This window comes from Balearica regulorum, chromosome 3 (genome assembly GCF_011004875.1).
Source record: "Balearica regulorum gibbericeps isolate bBalReg1 chromosome 3, bBalReg1.pri, whole genome shotgun sequence".
In the NCBI taxonomy this organism is placed as follows: Eukaryota; Metazoa; Chordata; class Aves; order Gruiformes; family Gruidae; genus Balearica; species Balearica regulorum.
This window is the reverse complement of record NC_046186.1, coordinates 90,157,959-90,181,458: the sequence shown is the minus strand read 5'-3', so window position 1 is coordinate 90,181,458 and position 23,500 is coordinate 90,157,959. Positions and strand designations below refer to the sequence as shown.

Sequence of the window (23,500 nt, the reverse complement as noted above, 5' to 3'; positions counted from 1 at the left end):
TGATTGATTTCTCTGATAGGTAATTTGGTCGTCCTTCCTTTGCTAGCTGACTCTCGGGCTTTTTTTCAGCTGAGCACGTAAAAGGACAACATAGAAACGTCTGCAACTTTACCAACCTTGCTAGGTCTTCCATAATCCAGCAAGAACCTCAGCTGCCTTTCAGAAACTACAATGGCATGGACCATATTTGGTGTGTTTATTTTTTAACCATATATGAGGCAACATGTACTGCATATGCCTTTGGGACAATTTTATTGCAAAAGATAGAGCAACTTGTATTGATAAGCTCAAAATAGCTCGTATATCTTAGAGAAGTTCTGCTGCTTTCTTCAAACAAATATACCCCCTCAAACATGTATGAAGATTTATACGTAAGTTATTTTGTTTTTTAATCAAACAGTATTTAGAGACTTTAGTAGATGGCAAGTATTTTGATTGCTATGAAAGGTAAAGGTTAAGAGGAACGTGTTCTGTGCTGATCCACTCGCTTTTGTTAATGGAAGGGTGTATTCTTACAAGTTTTGAGGCTTACGCTTAAGTTTACAGTGTTTGTGAATGGGACATCTAAGTTGAGATGAGAGTCGGATTAAACATTAAACCACTTTCACACTTTGAGAACCAACAATTTCAAGGTCATCCCAAGAAGCTAATACAAATGCACATTGGCAACTGAGTGCCATAGTTGTTCTGTAGACTTAAGAGAAACCAATTAAACAACAACAAACCCTGAAATGCCCTTTATAAATGCTTGACACAGAAGATAGCTGTGCAGCTTCCTTGTGAAAGAGCATTTGAAAGCTCACTGTCATTGCTTGAAGTTTAAGCTTTCGGAAGAACTGACGACGCGTATCCTAAAGAACACGTGTGGCTCTAACTGTTCCTTATGTCTCGGGCTGCCTATGCAGTGCTTTCGGCAGAGCACAAGCGAAATGTTGGGGGGTCTCTGCAGAGTACCGGTCTTCTGTGCTGCAAGAGTACGGCCAGGAAGGAGAACAATATATGGTGGTAAGCTGTTGCATTAAAAAGTAAACCACAATATTAAGCGTAGCTACAAGTTAAGACTTAGGCCTTTTTCTCAGCTAGCCCCAAATAAAACCCCAAGCAAATAGGTTTTCACACCATAAATCTGGTGTCTGAACTGAAGTCCCCAGTAAAATCAGTTTATGTGTTCTGAGTTTTGTCCAGCCCATGTAATGTCCCTTGTTGACAGAGAAAGATACTTTCGGCAGAACAGTAGTGAGGGAGGTGGGTCAGGAGATGGGGGGTATCAGGGGTTGCTCTGCTTCTACCTAAATCTCTATCCTTAATCTTTACTTTTTTCAAGCCAAGAGGCTATTGCTGTGGATGTGCAGCAGCACAGATTAGTGTTAAAAACTCTGCATACAAATATATTTTATGTCTTTGTGGTGGTGTTTGTTTTTTTGGGTTGGGGTTTTTTTTGGAAGCTGGCAATGCCCTGAATCTTCTGTGTGGGTAGCATTATTGTATTGATGTTGTTCAGTTAAAGCTGGAACTGCATGTTTCTTCTAAGAGGAAGATCTGAACCTTCTCTGTGTAAAACCAGTTTCATCCAAGATTGTTTTTGATAACCTCTTGATAGGACCCCAGACTGGCTTATTTACCACACCAGGGAGATGGTGCAGAATCTGCAGTTCTCATTAGTTTGCATTATGCTTGCTTAACTGGTAATTTTTGAGCTACTTCAGTCATATTTCCAAACATAACAATTTAAAAGATTGTGCTACTTTTGTTGACAGAAAGGAGTCTCCCTTATGACAATTTACTTCAATTAACATTTTTATGTGAATAATAAACATCCTGGGTCATGGTTATTAAAACTATAAATGCTGTTAAAAGCCTGGTTTGCGAGTAAGATGTGGAATCTGAGTTTTAATTTCTTCCCATTTCCTGTTAGTCCCACAAGCCTGACGTGGTGTGGCTTTGATTGCCATGAGGTGCATGAACATGCACATTTTTATTGGCTCTGAAACTCTGTCCCTTTCCTTCAATCAGTTTGCTTAATGAACATATCTGAAATTATACTGGATCGAAACATAACCAGCAACTGCTGCTTCCTAATTAAAGTGCAATCCTTTTGGCCCTCTGAACTGTTCACTCCTCCCCTGCTGATATGGCTGGTTCACTTAAGAAACAACCGTGTGTTTTGAATAATCCAGGGCTGTAGTAGGTTCATTTTTAAATCAGTCCATAAAACAGAGGTCAATCCCAAATTTGGGAGAGGGTGTCTGTAAATGCTTGAAATGCTGCTTTTCCCAGTGTGTAACACAGAACTTCAGATAATTCCCTCTTAAATCCTGTTAATGGCTCTTGAATAGCTCTCCTTACACTAGAGACTGCTGTAAGCTGTTCGGAGCTGTGGTCTAACCATAGAGTGGTAGGTCTCAAATGCATTTCTGATTGTGAGCAACTCAAACCCACAGTTTTTCTGAAAAAGTGTCTCCTGTCCTGGCAGCTCTCCTGTGGTCCTGCAGGCCTTGAGCCGCACAAGAACAAAGCAAGAGAGCTGAGGGGACAAGACACTTCTCCTACAGCTCTGCATTAATATTTGAATTTGAGACTAGATTCCAGTTCCTGCGTGTGGGCTGCTTTGTGGAATTGGGCCTTTACTGGGGTTGACAAATGGTTGTAGAGTCCCACAGCTTGACTCTTTCCTCTCACTTGCTTTCCAGTCTCTGGGTTTGGGTAAATCTCAATGCTTGAGTTTATATTAGCTGAAGCTTAACTTGCTGGCAAGACAGCTGTATGGAGAGAGTGCCTGCTTTTAAGAAGGTACTCTAATTTGAGTAGTGTGTCCCCCCGCAAAAAGTGTCTGGTATTTCAGCCCTGACCTGTCATCTGGTGGGCAGTGCCACACGGAGGTGCTTCTGCCACAGCAGCTGAGCAGCGTGACTGCTCCCTGAAGGGACCTGGCCACCTCGGGAAGCAGGTAGTACATTTTAAGGAGCTTGTGTGTGCCCAGAGATGGGAATCAGTCAAGTTGGAGTTCGACGCTGGCAGCGGTTTTTCAAACAGCTCCAGTTATTTACTCCATGTTTACTGCCTCTTTCACTATCCATTCAAATCAGAGTTTCTGAAGCCTGCAATGGAAAAAAAAAATAAAAATCAACATTCTACACAGAGCGTTATCATGCATAGGGACAGAGCTGCAATCAACCTTGCTGACTGGAAAGTGCTGGAGAAAAACACCTCCAGTATTTCTTGAACTGTGGGCTGGTATTACTCCTGTGGCACTTGGCATGCCTTCAGTACGGCGCCCGAGGGTCCCACTTTGCTCCTGTCCGTCAGTTCCGTGGCTGGGAATTAAATTCTGTGCAAATGTTTTGGATGAGCTGATTAACAAAGCGGTAGAGGTTGTCAAATTCATCCACAAAGAAGGAATGCTCCTTGTCGGGGTCTGTTGCAATGGCTTCCAGTTCATCTTGGGCTGCCCAAGCAACTCCAATGGAATAAGCTATAACTCCTGGAAAGAAACCCAGAGTTTAGAATAAGTATAAAAGTTGTCATTGCATTAAATCTGATTTAAGACCAATACTGCAAACGTAGTTGCCAGGCCACAAAAATGTGGGCAGTGAGTTGCAGTGCTTTCTCTCTGTATAAAAATGGTATTTTCAAACTGGAGGAAAGGCCTAGTTTGTGCTTTGGAAGTACCTTTTGTCAACAGCAAAAAGGTTTAAACAATAGTAAAGCTTCTGCTCTGGGTCTGAACGACAGGCTCCTGAGCAACAGGTTCTTGTTCCAATGCAAATGTCTTAAGAGTTGTATTGGAAGATGTATGACTATCCTGACTGGAAAGCCAAAGGAGGCTCCATGTGTAGACAGTAGAAATCCCCTGGGATCTCCTAGACATAGCTGCATTTTGCTAGATACGTGTGATTTATATTTTTTTAAAGTTCCTCATTCGGATATCAAACAGATGCTGGTCTTGTTAGAGCTCATTGAGACCCCGGGGTGAGGTGCTACTCTTCCTTCATAAAGTTTCATCCAGTGCCTTCAAATCATAACTGCACTGCTCTGACCTGCATAAATGCTGAGGCATGTAGGGAGAACAGGTAGTGATAGAAGAGCTTACCATTTTGGTGAGCTGCCATGGCTGGCACTCTGACATCATCGTAAGATCTGCCATCTGTAATAAGAATCATGATCTTTCTTTTGTTGGGTTTGGATTTACTGAACAGCTGCTCTGAGGCGTAGGTGATGGCTGCTCCCGTGCTGGTCCCACCGCTCCAGTAACTGATCCTTTTAATAGCACTCAGCACGTCCTGCTTCGTGCTGTACTTGTCAAAGCTGAACTCGAGCCTTTGCTCATAGGTGTACTGAACAGCTCCGATGCGGGTGTCAGTGTCCGAAATCTCAAACTCCTTGCTGATGTTGGCTACAAACTGGAGGACTGTGCGGAAGTTGCTGGTGCCGACGCTGCTGGAGCCGTCGATTACGAAACCGATGTCAGCGGAATTGAGGCACGTCTTGCTGCAAACCAGACGATCGCTGTCACAGACCCGCTTCACCAAGGGCTGGACCACCTTGTGTAAGCTGAACCAGCTGGGCACATTGATGGAATAGAAACCATTTGTCCTGCACACTGCCTGCAAGGCAACACAAGGATGAATGCAATGGAAATTCAGTCTGCCTGTGTCAGCTGGGGTATGTAGCTAAATTGTAAATACAGGCTCCTGGAAAGAGGGATGCTGGAGTCTGAAGTGGCCCCTCCTCCAGTCACCATCTGCTTCCCTGGGAAATGATGTCAATGTAACATCACAGATACTTGTGTAACGAGACAGTTTTTCCTGACTTTTTTTTTAAAAGCTGTGGGATGGAGCTGATATTATAGTAGTGAAAGAAATGTAAGAAGCAAGTTTGCCACCTGTCAAGCTTTTTTAGATGAGTTATATTGTTCACAGAAAAAGCATCCAAATTGCAGAGCTGCTGTTAGTGTGGCTCCAAGTGGGCATTATGGGAGCCTGTGTGTTTGTCAGGTGGCAACTTCGGCTCCCATTGCTCAGGACAACAGGGAAGTGTTGCCTGCTGACAAGCCCTACTGCCTTGAACTGAAACCTGGGACTGAAGTTGGGTTATCCTTGGCTCATACCCTTCTAAGTAGGAAAAAACCCAGCCAATTTTGGTGAAAATCCAAAGAGCCCATAAAGATTCCCCATTGTGCTGGCTCTGCCAAATAGTAAAAAAGAAAAAAAAAAATCATTAATTTTTATAAGTGAATACTTGTAGGGAGCAGATCTGCGGGAGACTTTTACAGGGTTAGCGGGAGTCAGGTGAGCGTGGGAAGGAAGTAGGGGTGGCACAGAAAGAGGGAGTGGGAGAAGTCAAGTGTGGTGGTGACGGGCTGGATCAAACTGTCCTTGGCTTTAGCGCCTTATAAATCCTAATGCTGCAGGCCTCTGAGTAAGAATATTTTGTTAAGCCAGGATTTATCTATCAACTTTGTGCGTGTGTGTCTGAGTGTTTTAAAAGACTGAGGCACTGTTTTCTTGGTGCCTGGTCTGGACTTGCATAAAGCCTAACAGCTCCAAGGGAGTTACAGTTCCCACCAGTCTGGGCTCCTCATCGGGTCCTGCTCTCATTTGCTCTTACTATCTTGCCGCTATTTTAGCGTTACGATGCAGCAGAATCAAGTCACCGTTACCTCTTTACCTTCCTATTCTGATTCCGCTCTGCTCCAGCTTCTGCCATGTCCCTGGCAGGTTTGCAGAGACTCACTGTAGCTTTGCCCTTTTAAATTAAACATTAAATGCAAATGAGACTACAATCCAATTAAACACTGACCAGAGACAGTGCAGCTCTCTGGAGCAGCTCTGAAACTCATGGGAGATTATTTCATGGCAGAGTGACATGGCTTAGAAGGGAACCTGTTTTCTGAAAATACCAGATAACTCAACCCTGCTTCCTGAGCCCAGCCTGGTCTGGCATTTGGTAGATACCTCCTGCCGTAACTGGGTGCCAGCTTGCCCTGAAGCGCTGTTGAGCAGGCAGCTACTGTTAGTGCCAAATACAAATCATTCAAGGCTTGCATTCTCTTTTCTTTTTTCTTTTTTTTTTTTTTTTTTTGTGCTGCACATGGCAAGGATTTACTCTTTTTTTCAAGAGCTACCACAAAGTCCATAGCAGCAGAAGCAAATAACAGAAAAATAACCCACATCGGATGAACAGTGGAAACAAAACGCTTGAGATATCCAGGACAGCTGAACAACTGGGATATGCCTGTGTTGGGAGTGTCCTAACATTTGCATGTATGTGACTTGTTTGTAAATACAACACTAACATTAGGTTGACAGGGCTCCTTAGCCTTTGCCGGGTGGGAGATACACAGCAGGAGGCTCGTGGAAAGCTCAGGCTGCAACTGTGCTTTGTCATGCTACTGTATATTTGGAAAACCTCTCGTCTTAGTATGGCTGCAGGTTTGTGCCAATGTTTAGTCAGTAGAAAGCCATTTGTCCATGATGCACCTCAAACTAGAACCTTACTGACTTCATCCCCTTTCTGACTTCAGTATGGCTGCCTGGGTCTTCATACAGGAGACATCAAGACAATATAAGGAGGACAAGAAATAACCATAAGTGTTAAGAAGGAAAGGGAAATGCCCTGAATGAAACAGCTTGGAAAATGTAGTCAGACCCAAGCTCTTGGCCAGAGCCCAACCCAGTGAGTACCTTGTCCACGAAGTTTGGTTCAATAACGTTCTGCTTCTCGCTTTCAGCAGCTGCTTCAATAGTGACAAAGAAAATGTTGATCCCTGATTCTCTGGCCAGCCTGGAGGCCTCCTCCACTCGGTCAGTTGGCCACCCATCCACCATCACTACAACCACATTGGGTGCTCCACCTCGGTTTCCATTAGCATCCAAAAAGAAGTTTTTGTTAACAAATGAAAGTGCCTTCCCTGGAATAAAAGAGGAGATGAGGATGAGTTACAGGTCTGGAAGCACTCCATTTGATAATTTCTCATGAAATGGTAGGCAGAGGGCTGATTCAAGTGTTGGAGCCCCACTGAGAGCTGAGGAAAGCGGTTTCTGCGGCTGTGCGAGTGCGAGGGGAGGTCGCTGCTGCCAGTGCCTCCTGAGTCTTCCTGCACTGAACCCCATCTGCTGCCCTCCCTGTGCCCCAGGGGGCCTGGGGGTGACAAGCTGGGTTAAAAAGCATCCCCGACACATTGGTGGGACCTGGCCATGAGGAGAAAGGTAAATCCTGTCCACTTGCGATGGACTCCCAGCGCCCTGGACCAACGCAGGCAGGTCACGGTGGGAGCAGTATCCCCTCGCCGGCCCTGCCCTAGCGCCGAGCACCATTTGGTCACAGCCTCCGTACCCGGTGAGAAGGTGTGGGATTGCTACCGCTCAGGCTCTGGAGCGTTCCCTGAGCTGAAGAACATGCAAGCAGCCCCATCACCTACCAACATTGGAAAGTCCACCCTTCTGTGGGATTTTCTCAATGGCGTTTCTTAGGTCCTTGGAGTTGGCGTAAGTTTTTAAGTTAAATTCTGTGGAAGGGTCATCGCTAAAAGAAGCAAGGAGAGCAACTGTCAGTTTTTTTGCTTTACGTGTAACAATACGACAGCTGTAGGACCTGTCTGTCCTACCTGGGTCCTGAGTGTGAGCTGGAGTGAGAACTTTAGCACGCGTCAGCCACAGAGCTACAGCTGCCAGAGTGTGCAGTCGTGCCCTGTGGCAATGGGCGAAGCTCTTACCCATACTGAACAATGCCCATCAGAGGACCAGCGCTGCCAATGCCAAGGGCTTGAGCCACATTACTGAGGAACCGCTTCTGGAGCTGAAAGCGGCGTTTACCAATGCTCCAGCTCCCATCCATCAGGAAGGATAAATCAACCTTGCAATCTGAGAGACACAGAAACACAGAAAATATTTTTAGTCCTTTCTGATACCTATGTTTCCTGTGAGGAGCAAAGGCCTAAAAAGTCTGCGTCCAGTGACTTGTCCTGCTGCAGAAGCTCTACCAAAAAACTTTTTACAAGGACAAGTCACAGATGGGGGCTCAAGTCTGTCCTGCTTGTTGGTAAACATGGTCCTTGGCATGATTTTCTCCCATAAGACATCTAAGCCTGGCTGGGTGACAGAAGAGCAAGAGGCTGTCCCCAGGGGTCAGTCTGGGAGCACCACATTTGGGGGTCAGGGAGGAGAAGTCATCAACACAGGAGCAAGCCGGCTTGTGTTCTGTGCTCTTCGAGCCGCAGCTTGGGTTCAGCCCACTTTATTCACAGCCCAGAGGTGGTGAGAGTTTGTAAAGCCGGACGTGACCCTTGGATTTTGTGGTCTGGCCACCTGCAGAGCACAGACTATAGGGATTTCCTTGGTTACCCTTTTGTGGGCTTAACTGGGATGATAGATGTAACAGGAACAGTTCTTCACATACTGTGTTAATGTTGCTCAGAAGGGAGGGAAGACCCCCTCAGTTCCCTAAATGTGTGATGCCCAGAATGTGCCTTGGGGCAAAGGACATCATGGGGTCTCTTCAAGGAGCTGCTGACTGCAGTCCTCACAGCTCTGTGCTTCTGAATGAGAATGGTTTGGCTACTTCATTCTGGGCTGGATCTAACATCAGGGATGATGATTTCATTTGGTGTGTTGTTCGAACTGAATTGGGGCTCTTTTTGCATGCAGCTGTAGGCTTGTACCTGTGTGTGCAGCAGCAGCAGCGTGCTGTTGTGTGTTGCCTCTCTGGGCTGAAAGCAATATTCTAGAAAAGCTACATCTGCACCTAAACAAACTCTTCCCTCTAATTATATGGATGAACCTCATCTTTGTGCCTCTGCAAATGCCGTCTTCCTTGCTGTCAGCCTGCTTTTACGTCTCTGCAAGTTAGTGGTAAAACATTCATTGGTTGGACTGTGACCAGGAGCGGGATCAAAATTTGGCTTAACTAGAGCGCTAATTAACATGTTTGCTCTCTGGTGTCCGGGTCATCCCCATCTCTTGATTTCTCTCCAATGATGCCTCCTACCAATCAGACTGTCCAAAATAGTGTGTTTTAATCATTAGGTAGCCCGAAGGCTACAAAGCACCAATTGTTCTTACTGGCTTATACAACTGCCTCCCATCTCATTACCTTCAATTTTTTGTCCCGTAGCTGTCTGTTTTTGTAATTTTAATAATGCTGAATTATAGAAGCGTGACTGAGAACCGTGTTCATTCACAGCAGATAGTGAGGCAAGGCCGGGAACCCACAACAAATAATACCTCAATTAACGGCCAAGTTTTCCTGAATTTCCTGTCCTTCAAAGGGAGCTACACCATGTGGTCTATATGTGGAAAGCGGGGAGTTTGTTAGCCAGCAGGGTCTGGGCATGCAAAGATTTACATACACATATACAGACTTAATTTCTGGGGAGGATTCAGACAGCAGGAGTATTTCGGCACTGGGACATCAGTGGGACTCCACAAGAGCACAGGCTAAAGGTGCTCTGCAGGCAGCTGAGCGCTTTCTGATTTGCAGGGAGGCAAGAATTATAGCTTTTATGGTCCTAGAGCTATCAGCGGGATGGGAGTTTTGATTCTGATGTGCCTTATCTCAGTTCAACTGCTGGAAACACAGCTGTGCTTGCCTGCGTCTGAGCTCTGCTTTCCTGCGGTGCAGTTGGGTCTGTAGGGCAGATCCTTCCCCTTTTCTTCTTTCCCTTATTTCTGTATCAGTTTTAGGTGTGTTTGACATCTTTGATAGGGAAAAAATACTTAGGAGAAGCATCTGGGAATATATAGACATTTGGTTTAGTAGTTAATGTAAAAAGTCCTTGAAATGCCAGTTCTGCGAGAGACGGTGTTCGGCTGCTGGAGGATGGGCAAGAGAAGGACCCAGGCGCCAGTGGGAGGGTGAAGCCCCCTCTCCAGGGCGGCTTCCCATGAGGAGGCAGCAGACGACCCCATCTCTCCACTCGGAGCTTGCTTTCTCTTTCTCCTTCTACCCTGGGCCCCATCTAAAGATAAGCTAATGGGAAAATCTGCCATTAATTATAAAGGGCTGTAGAAGATTTCCTTTTCAGAGCAGAGGACCCTACATCTCCATCCCTGGACTGAGGGATCTTCGATGCTCCTTCTACATCTCCTCTCTCCTTGCTGCAGCAGGTGCCGGGTCCCTTCTTCAGGTGGTTTCCTCCCACCCTCTGCTGTGGGAAGGGTACCCGCACTCAGCATAGACACAGTTTGCTGTCCTCCACCATCAAAGTCCCTGAGTGAAGCACTGTGTCCCAGGAACGTGGAGCTGATACTGCCCAGGAAAAGGTAGCGGTGAACAGCCACCACCTCCCTGCCCAGGTAAGCTAAATCTTGACTGTTATTTCCTTCCCTGTAGAAGCAAAAACCAATTACATGTATGAGAGGGGTCAGCGGAGAGCGCTCGCTGCGCCTCTGCAAGGGAAAAAAATGTGTTCCTTGAGTTTCTTAGGCTTTCTTGAAAACTTACCTTTTGCTATTTAGTTTGAATGCATTCTAGCAAGGTGTAATTAATAAAATGGTGTCACTTAATTATGAAATTAATTCTGAGGTACATACTTGGGTTCCCTTGGGAGATGGACTCCAGCGGCTTTGGATTCAATTCCTCCTTTGAACTGAAGCCTAGAGAGAGGAAGGAAAGGCTCCATCAGTGTGTGCTCGGTGGCTGCCCTCACTCTGGAAGGAAGCAGGCAATGGGGTGGCTGCAGAGTCTCCCCTGGCTTGAGGACTGACGTGAGAGGATGGGGAACACATCCCTGGAGCTTACCTTTTCCCACCTATATCGCTTCTAGGATAAAACAAGAGCGGGGGCATTTCTAGAAGTGCCACCAAAATCTCTCTAAGCACGAACTTTGACTCTCCTTTGTGAGTCAGTTCCTTCGCTGCAAGGGCTTGAGAGCAGCATGCACAAGTAGAGGGTTCCTCAGGTGCAGAGGCTGGTGGCCATGGTGCAGGGTGGTGACCTCCCAACACTCTGCCCCTGTGAGAAGCAGTGCTGCCACGCTGCTGGCTCACTGTGCTTCACCCGTGCTTTACAATGAGCTGCGCAATGTCCAAAGCAGATGAGTGACAGATTTAGCACGTTGCTATTCTGTCTGGAGAGAGAGGCACAGGCAGTGACTCACCCTGCCGTGTTACAGCTGGGAAGCAATGCAAGCCACAGCTCCTCAGGTGCTCCTGGAGGACTGGGTTATTTTGGAAAGCACAAAAGAAACAGGGTAAATGGTGGCAGAGAGCTACAGTCAAGTCATGGGAAAGAGTCTCACGAGTCACTAGTAGATTTTAGCTGAGGCCTCAACTGAGATATTTGGATGGTAGCAGCCTTGAGAACATGAGTTTTTGTCCTTGAGAGATGCACTGACTCACAGGACGTTATCAGGCTGGTGTCAGAAGGTTTGAAAATGCTGAACTTTCTTCATTACTTGAATGTCTGGTGAGAGTCTCCTACAGTACAGCATCTCCCTCCTGAGCAAGGGCAAAGAGCTCTTTCTTTTCACTACAGCACGACAAGATTAAGGGGATTTAGCTGGGATAATCCTCAGAAGAGACAGCAATGATTAGACAAGCCTCAAACCGAACGCTCACCAAGGAAGCAGCTGGTCAAAGTAACAGCAAAATGGGTCATTATTTTTGTAAACTGCCTAGTAATTTTTATTAAAAAAGGAGGGGGAAGATTTCCTGAAGTTGAGACTTATTAAAGACAGACTTCAGAGAGAAAGTAAAAAGGTAACTTTAGAAAGTGTGAGCTCAATATAGAAAAAAGATGAGAAACTACTAGGTGCCACAGAGTTTGTCTCTCCACAGCGGGCAGCCACAAGCAAGCCAAGCATGAGAGCATCAGTGTATGTAAAGAGAGCAGGCAGCAAAGGGACATTAGTGAAGTCCACCACCTAAATATGACGGGAGGTGTAGCAGCTCTGAGCGCATGGACTGCCTAAGCTGGTTGCTGAAGATATTAATGACCAAGCCATAATAATGCAGAAAACAGCCAAGAAAATGGGGGGGGGAAATACCAGCTCCAGCTCCCTCTATCGCCACTCCTATTTCATTCCAGTTATGTCTAATGATCCACCCCTCGTAAGGGGCAAATACAACTACTTTGAGTCTGTCCACCTGCATGCTGAAAGCTTTTTGGGTTTTGGGTCAGGGGCCAAGTTAGTATGAAGTCTGAGTATGCAGTGCCTAATGTAAAGCCTCCCTGTGCTCCTACCCAAGCTTTGGAGCAGATGCTTTCCGGACGGGGCACAGGGGCTCTCCACCCATCCCGACACCGGCTCCTGTGCCAGTTAGTGAAGCTGGCCCTCTCCTGCCAGAGCAGGCTGGCCCCATTTGAAGGCTGGCTGGTGAGCTTGGCTTCAGCTGGCTTTGTCCCTCCTGGCTGGAGCTGTTGTCCAGCACGTTGCTGGCTTGTGCCTCAAGGGCTTTTGGTGGTGTGTGCTTGCCCACAGGAGGCCCATTTGGGTGAGGAAAACATCAGCAGCGGGAGGCACGGTGGTGGTGCTGGGGCAGGACTGCCTGAGGCTGGGCACTAACTCCTGACTAAAGAAAAGCGGTATTTTTTAGAACAGAGGTGAAACAAAACAGCTCTGTCCAGTGACAACTGCTGCAGCAGACATTTCTGACCTGTCTCAGACCTGAAAGTCTTGCTGCCAGGGACTTGCTGCTTGGCCTGAGGAACGGCAGGAGGCAAATCCTGTACAGGTGCAGCTGCTGTTCCTGAGAGATAAACCCTCTGCTGTGTGAGGCACTGTGGGACATGGGTGACTGAGGAGTATTTTACCTGAAAATACTTGATGGGAGCAAACCCACCAGCTGCAGGCACAGAGAGGCATGAGCGTGACCTGGGGGAGGCACCAGTGGCACGAGGTACAAGCAGCAGCGGTGCAGGGAGGGGAAACAGGACAGGGTTAGAGGAGGAGAGTGCATCTTGGGCTTAGGCTGGTGTGTGTCTATGGCCACTCCTTGGATAAATGTGAAGGAGGTCAGTTCAGCAGCCAGGCAAAGTAAAGCAAAGGAGCAGGAGCTGCAGGAGAGCACTTTGAGGGAAGTGGCCATGGAGCCAAGTGTTTCTTGCAGGCTCAGGCTGGGCTGTGCACTTGCATCTGGTGACCCTGCTGCTCCACCACGGCCATGGCCTCCCAAACCCAGGGGAGAAAAAGCTTGCCAGTGTGATTTGGCCACGTCCGCTCTTTGCCTTTGCTTTGCCTGTGTGTAAATGCTTTTAGGCACAGTCCCACAGACACTTTCTGGTGGTGCAAACCAGCCCCACCACCCAAAGGCAAAGCCGACCTTTTGCCAGGCACCCTCCCGCCTGCCTCTGCCCTGCCACTGCCCCCGTGCCTGCCTGGTGTCAGTGGGATGCAAGGAGAAGGGGGAAAGAACGGAGTTAAACTCAAAGAAGGAAAAAGGTTAATGATGAGCTGGACCAGCTCCCTGACACAACCTACCCTCTGGCCACGCAGGTGGCTGGGGGGCAAGATGGCTCTTTTTGCTGGCAGTGCTGGCTTATGGTGGGTTTATCGGATGCAGAAGTTATGGGTGACATGATACAGAGAGACAAAAGAAGCAATGACTTGGACCCTGTCTTTGTCAACCACACAGATGAGAAGGATTGTGGGTTTTTTCTTTAAAACCTGAAATAGTCGGCAGCTTGCTCTCCTGACTGTGTATGTTCCAGTACAGGCTTTAATTACATGGGCACATAACAGTTCCTCAATAATAGACCAAAGCCATGCTTCATCCTGCAGCCTGCGCACCACATACCTCACATGTGCCAGCTTGGTGTCCCATATGTGCAGTTCCCCCCACTTGCCTTATTTGAAGAACAGAAAGTAGGTGGATTTAACACTGTAGTGAAATTAGATATTAACATGTGCCATTCATTTTAGCAACTAAATTGTGTAGGGGACCTCATTCATAGTGATCTGCCTCATGCATTTATCTGCATCCAATAAAATCTGTATTCTTTACCCAGGCACGCTGCTGACATTAGCTTTGTCGGTATGGAAAACCCAAGCATAGTCGATGCAGCGCTTTTCATTTTTATTAATTACCAGTTCTTGGAGGTTGTAGGTCAGCTGGCTGATTTGTGCTTAGTGTAACAATAAGGTCACCCACCAAATAATCTTCCCCCAACTAATTGGGGAGGTGGTCAGTCTCTATGGGTCTCCCCGTTCTGCCAGTCCAATTTAATATTGTTATTGCCATGGGAATTTCAACTCACTGCATGGGCAGTCTGCTCCATGCTAATTAAAGTTCACTGTCACAGCTGTCTGTGCTGATTAACCTTCCCATTCATTTAAGTAAGACAGCAATGACTACATCCACGCCAGAAACTATTCCTTTGAAGTGACAATCTGAATTCATCAGACTTTATCACACTGTCTACACAGGCACTTCAGTTACTGAGAAACTGTTAACACAACATCCCTTCCCCCATGCCCAAACTTTCATTGCATTTAATGCAATCTATCATTTTCTGCCTCAAAATACCCCCCCTGCACCCCTGGCCCTAGTGCTGTAGCTTTTTCTAAATAAGCACACCGATGGCTTAAACAACAGAGGATAGAAACACTTCCTCTCTTTGGCTCAGACTGCTGCTGCTGGAGAGGGGAGATCTGCTCATGTTTGAGATGATGCAAATTTTGATTCAACAGCCACCACCGCTGACACTGCATTTGCAAGCTAATGCATATGGGCTATGCTGCTCGTCACAGCCAGTGCAAGGATTAGTCATGCCTCAGCTTTGAAGTAAGCAGAGTGTTCAAGGGAATGGTCTTTACAAGGGCCACCAGCACAGCCCTCTCCAGCAACAAAATTGGTGATGGAAAAGACATTTTATATAGGATGGTCCAGCCCCTCATAACAGAGAGACTACTCTGTCATGAATTTGCCCGTAGTTTGTGTAGTCTGCTTTAAATGGTCTGAGGAAAGGGATCTCTTAAATATTGAACATGTAGAATCTGTAGTTGGTAACGGCTTCTGATGAAGGGTTGTGAAAGTCTCTGTCTAGTTGCTGCTTGAGCCTGCTACAAATATAGGGGTTTTCTTTTCCCCTCACTCAAGGGGCTAAAATGTTAGAAAATTTCAGTTGTGCTCATTATTCTTTACGCTTGGCTTAAACCCTCCTTCTCTTATCTGAATGTCTTTCCGAAGTACATTGACATCAGAATAATCTGTCGTCTTCACAGATTGCAGCTCTAGACTGTGATCCCAACTGTGGCATTCCCAAAATACCTTCTTATTTACAAATGGATTTCAGCAGCTAGAACCCCTTTCCTGCAGTGTAGCTGCCAACTCGTTCCAGAACTCATCTGTTCTGCTCCTGCTTTAGGCAGGAACTCAAGACTGATGCAAGCACAGAATAATTTTAACTACTAAGATGTAAATGACATACCTTGTTTATAACTTTAAATACTGTAATTACTCCTTAAAATGAGATTGTTATCAGCAATGTCATGGGCATGATGAATAGATTTAGCTTTTCCCATGTGTGATGGAAACCAATTATTCCCAGACTAGTTATTGGATGCTATAAATATTTACCTGTGTCAAAAAGGCTCAATGCAGGTTTCCACAAGTCTGTTTCCATTGCTTTCACACATGAAAGAGAAAAAAAATATTACTGAAAAAAAATGGTATTACTAGAGATTACAAAGTTCTAACTCAATTTAGAAAGGTCAATTCATACAGTGAATTATCATGAACAACTAGGAGCTAAAGAAATCAGTAAACCGGGAGACCTTTATGTACATATTTCAAGCCATATTTAGGAGCCTTGTATCACTGCCTCCAGAGCACTAATTTTTATGAATTTTAAATATGCCTCTTTAGATCTTGTTCCTCTAAATTACATTGATACTGAAGCAAGTATAATGACTTCAGTATACTTTTGCTTGGCTTAGATTGTTTTCCACTGAAAATCTGCACGTAGCACTCATCTACAGATTTCTCTGTCCCGTCAGCCCATACAAACAGACAGAAGTTGTCTAAATTTTGCTTGCAGCCTATCAGGCATGGAAAACTTCATCAAAATTGCTGCTTTCATAAATAAACCCCACAGTGTCTTTGCTGAAAGCTGAAGAGCTTTCCCAAAAAGTGATGCTTTGCTCTGGGTTACAGCCAGATGACAGTCCTTGCAGCTGACTAGGACAAGAACAATAACAAGGAGCACTGGTGAGATCCTTGACCCCTCAAAGTCCATCTCCAGGTTAGTTCAGGGTGGTTTACAAAGACATATATCTCAGGCCCATTGAATCCATACTGCCTCCCATGCCTAAGTTTCCCTACTCAGCCTGGCAGCTGATGTGTTCTTGACTAGAGTCAGTAGGTGAACCACAATGTAAGTTTGGAAAAAGTCATGGGCTTGCCAGTGTCCTCCAGCCTAGTGAGAGCACTGATATGGTCCTTAGGCTGCTGTCCCAGTGAGGAGCTATTAGCTTCTCTTTGGGAGGGAGACTTGTGCATGAGACAGATTGCTGAATAAGATGTGTGGTCTGCTTTAGGGTAGAAGGAACCCTGTCTTGTTTCATTGCTGAGCTGATTTTCCCAGACCCCTTTCCCTCCTTATGCTGAGCGCTACTTAGGGACCCTATGAAGAATCTAAAAACTGAGAAGGGCTGAGAAGTCAGTCATGGTACACACAGATGTTTTGCTGTGATTTTGCTTAGGAGGAGAATTAGGGTGAAGGAAGGGCAGGCCTGGGTTATGGGGAAGGAAACAGGAGGACAGACAGGAGGAATATTCCTAGTTTATCCTCCACCTGGGAAGGGTTGTTTGCCAGAATTTTGTACATCCCTCAGCAGACTCATGAGGAAATAGCAGCGACTGGAGCTAGGGGTGCTGGTTGCAGAGCAGGAGGACCCTATCCATAGAGAAGAGCTGAGCTGGTGCTCATTTGTTATCAGAGTGGCCGATGTCTTCTGAATGCTGTCACTGAGAAGAACAACAGATTTCAGTGAAACCACCTTGTGAGTAGGTAATCTCAAAAGGTGTGCTTAACCCTTCCGGGGTGGACAAGCATCCAGTGACTGTGAAAAGATTCATAGGAAGCTGCTTTTCAGCCTGATCAGCTGAAAAAAAACCAACCAAAGAGCAAATCATGAAGACGACCTCACGCTTCGTGAATCTTCTGTACAAATACGCTGCTGAGCGAGTTGCAGTGGAAAACGTGCTTAAAGTGGTAGGAACTGCATGGCACATGAACTAGCTGAGGAGCTGCATGAAGATCTGCCCATCTTTTCCCCTCTTCATAAGCAGGGGTGTGAGCTGAAGGATGCAGAGCAATGGAACATGCCTGGCCCATGTATCACAGCTTTGCCTCTGCTGCCAGCTCGTTGCCAGGGACTATCCTCAGAGCACAGGCTTCTCTAACTTCTCTGAGTGTTTAAGCTCAAAAAAGACAGACAGATGCTGAAAAAGGAAAAGACTTCTTTTTGTCAGCAGGAGCAATGTGAATTTTTTCTAGATTCACTGTTCTCAAGAACTACTTCAACTCAGATGACTGCAGGTGCTCTAATCTGTCCAAATCCTTATGGGTGAGAGCTGTCTATTGCTTCTTTGAGCAGTCTTCTCATGGCTCACACCCTTTTAAAACTTTCTGTGGTCAGAAAGCCCCTGTGTTTTCCCTCTTAATGAAGAAAAGCACTAGATAAGTGCCAAGGACTTTAGGTAGCTGACTGCAAATATGCAGAATATTCAGCTTTCTGAGTGACCCCTAAATCCAGGCAAAAGCTCTATTTCTTGCATGCAGTCCCAGACCCATAAGGAAGAAAGCTCTCAGTGAAATGCGTATCTGAAAGAGAAATGATTATTCTTATAAGTAATTAATCTCTTTTTTCTCATTTGATGATGCTCATGAAAATCAAAGATGACTTTTGAAAATACTCCATGACTAGTCCTTAAAAAAAATTAAAAAAATACTACCAGTACAACTCTTCAGTATAATTGTCTGAAAAAAATTCTGGGCTGAGTGTGGGATTTAAAGAGAGTTAATGTATGTGCATTGTCTAGAACTTGGGAGAGTTGGGACCTTCTGGTGTGTTGGGGCGGGTGTTTTCTCAGCACACCCTTTTGCTAACCTGAGCCGATGAGAGGAAGTTCCTCGACAGCCCGGCCAAACCCGCAGAACTGATCGCTGCTGTTTGCAGAGCAGCATGTGTGTGCTTGGTAGGATCAAGAAAAACAACTCTCCTTTCCAAGAAAGCAAGGACTTGTTCAGGAATTTCCCTTTGATCATTAGAAAAATTGGCTGCTTGGAAGCAATATAGCTGAGCTGCCAAAACCTGGACTGAAAAAAAGATCAGAACTCATTGGGAATATGGCAAGTATGTGAGTTTTTTCCTTCTTGTTCTGTGATGAAGAAAACAGAATCATTCATGATGGGAAATCTGTGTTTTGTAATCACCTTTGGAGGGACCTCAGGGTGCCTTAAGCAATTAGGTGGGGTCAGACTCTGATTTTGATTTAAACAAGACTCGGCACTATGTTCCCCTACTTCTCATAAAGATTCAGCTAGCCTGAGGATTAACCAGCACATCCTGTGGTCCAAATGTTAGGGCTCTTCCCATTTCAGCCCTGCCAGGAAGGCAGGTCTGCCACACCAGGTTATCCCCACCCTATATGTGGTGTCACGTAATTAGTACATTGCCATGACCGGCATGTTTATAGGCAACATATTTGCTCTGATGTTCGGTCCAGGAAAATATTGCCCCCCTGTCTCCCCTCTAAAAGTGGGCACTGCATTTTGACAAGGGAAAGGGAATTGAGGGAGCACAAAAAATGTGAGATTAGAAAAAAAGAAATGGCTGCAACATTGGTATAGCCAAAAAATATGAGGAAGACAAAGGCAGATGGAAACCAGAAAGAAGAGAAGGAGACTGAAACAAGGAGGAGAGGTAGAAAAGTGAGGGAACAGAGTAAATCTTAGGAGGAGGAGACATGTATCCGCTTTAAATATGCTGCAACTAGGTCAACTACAAATTGTCATTTTGATGAGGAGACTGCTGGTAAACTTACTTGGCCAGTGTTTTCCAGAAAGTCCTACTGTGTAATAACGTCCTCTGACTTCAGTGTCAACAACCACTTTACTCTCTCCTGTTGCAATGCTCCTCCTGTGCTTCCCAGCTCTCACCGAAGCCCTCAGTACCCCAAGGGCACCCTCAAGTGCCATTGTCTCTCCCTCCCAGGGGCTCTGGTTGGCCATGCTAGAGGTCAGCTCTGTTGCAGCACAGCTCTGTCGACTTGGGCGCAATGGTGGAGCTGTGAGCAAGGGCTGTGGGAAGCATCCATGGGGGCCTCCACCCACACTGCTTGGGTGGAGTGGACAGTATGTAAGCCCACATCCTCGCCTTTGTTCCTCGTACCTGTGCCTAGTCTTGTACCTTGCTATCCTGACCTTGCCTTGCTGGTCTGGTGTCCTGCCTCAGTTGGTCAGACCTGCCTCATTGCTGGGGACTTGTCCAGCAGCCTGGGCTGTCGGCTGGCCCTTGGTGCCACCACCGGACCCGCTCTGCTCTTCTTGTTGGGGCTCTGTGGGTCTGTGGCCCTTGTTGGTGAGGGGCAGCCTTGCCTGCCTTGCTGCCACCCTGGGTCCCATCCCCCTCCCCGCTCTGGCTGCTCCTGGACAAAATCTGTCTCTGAGAAACTTTGCTGTCCCATCAAGGGAGAGTTAGTGTTTGTATGTGCACTGAGCACTCTGGAGCCCTGGGAGGTTGTTGGTGGCCTTGCAGAGCATCAGCTAATGAGGCTGCTTGCTGGTGAAGGATGATGAATTGCACAGCCAGGGAAGAATGAAAGTACAGGTGGTGTTTGTACCCTCAGTATTAAAGGCAACCTTTTTGGTTGCAGTCAGCCTGGAGGCTCCTGGGAACAACAGGAACAGAAGATTTAGCTTGATTGCAGACCTGATAGGCTGCACAGAGCTGTGTTTTTGTTTCTCATTTTGACTAACAAATAAGGAAAATTGCAAACACTGTGGTAGATGTTGATTCCCACGGTCTGAAACAACAGCTCACCAGTGACCGAGCTGTCCTTTGCCTTTCGCATTCAGGAAGCTGCTAGTTGGTATTCAGTGCGTGAGGCTTGCCCTGGTCCTCCTCCAGGACCCACGGAAATGATCTGCAGTACTGCTTGAGGGCTGATTGTGGGTTGCTAAAACTATGAAAGAAAGCAGAAAATTTGCTGCTAGCAATCTTGCTCACCCAGGTGGGCTGGAGAGCTGGCAGTCCTCCGGAAGGTGGCAACAGGGTCTTGGCGCTGAATACCTGTGTGATCCAGCAAAGAGGCGAGAGGTTAGACGCCAGCAGGTGAGGAGAGGGAAGCACAATCGCAAGGGATGTGGTGGCCCTGAACTGTCTTTCTGCATGTTTTCAAACCAAATGGAAAAGGAAGATGGAAGCTATGGATTTAAGAAAAAGAATTTAAAAGCTGAAATAGGTGGCAAAAGCAGAAGACTTTAAATGTTAGTAGATGCTGCACAGTGCAGCTATTCACTGGTGCACTGGAACAACTGGTGGTGGGTCCTGAGGTGCTGATCATGCTCAGGGCCTGGAAACTGAAAACATGTGTCTTCTCTCAGGGTCAGGTCTTCATCCCCAAAACTTACACAGACACAAAGTTCCCCTCTCATTTTGCAACAGCAAATGTTATAAAAGACCTTTATAAATGATTTTAGAATCCTGTTTTGTGAACAGTTCTAAGTTTAATTATTCCTGTTTCATTTCTTTCCTAAAAGTTATGCTATTGTCATGCAATAACCAGTGTGATATCTGCTCTCAGCACATCCTGGTATGAACATGGTTGGGACTGAAAAATCAGTGCATTACTGCATGACTGACTTAGATGTGAGTGGTGGAACTAGCTACAGGGAGGAATTAGAGAAAGGAATGTAATGCCTTTACCTGTATTGGGTCGTAAAATATTTCCGTTACTTGCAGAGGTGAAAGTGCCCCTGAATGCTTTGAAAATATTATATTGGTTAGTACATAGAACTTAAACACAAGGTTTTCTAGTATTTTAGCAATACAAATCTACTAGTTATTATTAATCTAAGACATACCTGTATTCTGTCCTCTTCCTTGTGCAGCCTGAACCTGTCCTAAGTAGACATCAAAATGGAAAAGTGTGATTTATACCATGTTTGGTTCAGGAATACTGCTCCTTGTCTTTTTCACTGAGTCTGATTTTATAGCTGTCAGTTAATGGTTCATATGTAGAGAATTTTCATTAATATACTTTCTCAGGTGTTAACTATATATTTTGAGCCTGCTTAAAAAAGGATTGCCTTGCTCTGTCATGCAGATTAGCCTAGTTAACATTCCAATTCAGTTATGAATATTACGTGTACCCCTTCAGTTATGAGTATTACTTGTACACGTCTCTGGTCTGCATTTAAAAGATTTGTAGTTAATGCTGTGATTTGCTTTCCCTTATAACTTTCCTTCTCTCACTCACACTATGTCAGTACTATCCAATTGTGCTGGTTGTGTGAGGCAGGTTAAGAAAAGCCCCAAACCAACCCCCTAGACCAGATACTACCCTTTTTGCAGAGAGTGAGTGGATACAAGCAAGTGGGCAGACTATAAATAATGAGACAAGAGCAAAAATAATGTGAGAGAATTCATGTGCCTGAAATGTCTTCACCACTGTCTACACAAAAGGCTTTTTTTAAGGTGATTGGGTTATTAAATTCCCATTGTTCAAAAATACTAAAGGCTCAAAGCATTTGCAGATGAAAACCACATCTTTAATCATGCCTTTATTTCGTTAATTATTCTTAAGAAGCTTGTTAGGAAACTTATCCTTTAACAAGCCTTTATTCATTCATTTTCCCCAAAAGATTAATTCCAAAGCCTGGTGAAATCAGTGGGAATGTTCTAGCTGGCTCCTGTGAACACTGGACAGGGGCCTGTGAGATATTTTTATCAATAAGTTATCATAAATGAGACCATTTTAAATGGTTGTCTCAGAAAATAGGAATTGCTGCTCCTTGGGAACTTGATATTGCAAAATTAGGTGACAGCAAATAGCTTGTGTTTGACCCAAACTCAAACCTTCACAGGCCACTGGAAGCCCTTTGATGGGATTTCTAGGAGCTGTCCTGAGAGACCTTGTAAACTCCAGCTGCCAAAGAGATCCTGTTTAAGGAAATAACAAGCTCATCTGCCAAAACTGGCAAGGCTTTTAATCTCTGTAAGCTTGTAGCTCTGGCTCCAGATGGACCACAGCTAGCCCAGGCTGAGTTTTCAGGCTGTGGAGGGAAAAGTCTGTCTGTGCAGCAGCGTTGCCTGGGGTTGTGCAGGGCGTGCTTTCCACGCGGGAGATCGGTACATGCCGAAGAGGTGGAAGAAAATTAACTCTGAGCCTGAGAGCCCACCTTGTTTTGGGTTTGCCACAACTGACTCTGAATGTGTATGTAACACTCTTTACAAGGTCAGTAGAACAGAGTACAAGAGGGTAAGAGAGAGATTAGCTCAGTATCAGAAGTATTTTATGCCACTTTTTTAATGCGACGCAACCATTGAACCAAGCTGGGCACAGAGTGCAGGGCAGCGCCTTGCCCGAGGATGCCCAGGCACTCGTGCCTGATGCTTCATTGCAGCTCAGTGCCTCAGTATGGCACTGAGGATCATGACATGGCTTATGATTGCAGTGTTTATAGATGCACTGCATTTATTCCCAATCCTCATCTAGGGTCCAAGCAGCTATGCAAGAAAGGATTTCTTGAAGAGCTAGGATGGGAGAGAGCAAGTGAGTTCGTGGCCCTTGGAGTGTGCTTGGCTAACTGCTGTTGGAAAGAGGCAGAAGCCGTCATTGTACCAGAGCGTGGCTGAACTTAAAATTGTGCCCAGAGCCGGATAAAGTTTGTATCTGCTTTCAAAGCCCGCTGCCATTGCTGCCTTCCCCTCAGGATCGGCCTTTACCACATACTGCATTGGTGAAGTGCTGCGCTTGCTAGTAGGGCTGATAGGAATAAGCTATCAAATGTCATGTGTCAGTGGTTTTTAATTTAGCAGTTTTGCCACATCAAGTCTTTAAAGTAGGGGTCCTGCAATGGAGCAGAGTCTCAGATATTTTTCCTGTTTCTGTATCTTTGACAAACAGAAGACAAAGGGGAAAGAACAGCAAGAGCCAGAACAGAGGAGTTTTGCCCCTGCTCTAATCTTTTGCCCCTGTGAACTTTTGCCAGTACCAGTGGCTGGAAATGGAAATACTGGAGCTAACAGCAGCCACAGCCGTGCTCATTCTGACTGTGCTCTATTTCAAGGCTATTTACTTTTGAGGTGTCTTTTGCAGGCAAACTACCAATGCCCTGTGAGAGGTAGATCTGTGAGTCCCTGGAAGCCAAGAGGGACAGGAGAACATTTGATTCTGTCCAGTCAAGCCAAACTGGTTGAGGCCAGTGGCATCATCAGAAACTCTGGCCTGAATAATAGGAGTGAGTCCTAGAGGCTCCTCAGACAGAGAAAACTGATACAAACTGCTTTAACGTATGGTCATCGCTTCAAAACTGTATTTGTACTTTTCATAAT

The 23,500-nt window shown here is 45.8% G+C and overlaps 1 protein-coding gene across 2 annotated transcripts in view; it reads right to left on the bottom strand.

Annotated features, from left to right (window-relative positions):
• Positions 1–1,412: 1,412 nt before the first annotated feature.
• VIT (vitrin) overlaps positions 1,413–23,500 on the bottom strand; it is a 54,280-nt gene continuing 32,192 nt past the window's right edge. Inside the window, exons 10-19 of one of the 2 annotated variants that reach the window (XM_010311370.2) lie at positions 21,028–21,066; positions 20,870–20,926; positions 20,171–20,233; positions 15,516–15,563; positions 10,530–10,592; positions 7,715–7,862; positions 7,421–7,524; positions 6,684–6,910; positions 4,091–4,604; positions 1,413–3,481 (exon numbers count right to left, since the gene is read on the bottom strand). In XM_010311370.2, the coding sequence (XP_010309672.2) occupies positions 3,303–3,481; positions 4,091–4,604; positions 6,684–6,910; positions 7,421–7,524; positions 7,715–7,862; positions 10,530–10,592; positions 15,516–15,563; positions 20,171–20,233; positions 20,870–20,926; positions 21,028–21,066 (1,442 nt within the window). In that variant the 3' untranslated portion in view covers positions 1,413–3,302. The remainder of the gene's footprint in view (positions 3,482–4,090; positions 4,605–6,683; positions 6,911–7,420; positions 7,525–7,714; positions 7,863–10,529; positions 10,593–15,515; positions 15,564–20,170; positions 20,234–20,869; positions 20,927–21,027; positions 21,067–23,500) is intronic. The other variant, XM_075748873.1, reaches the window with a different exon arrangement.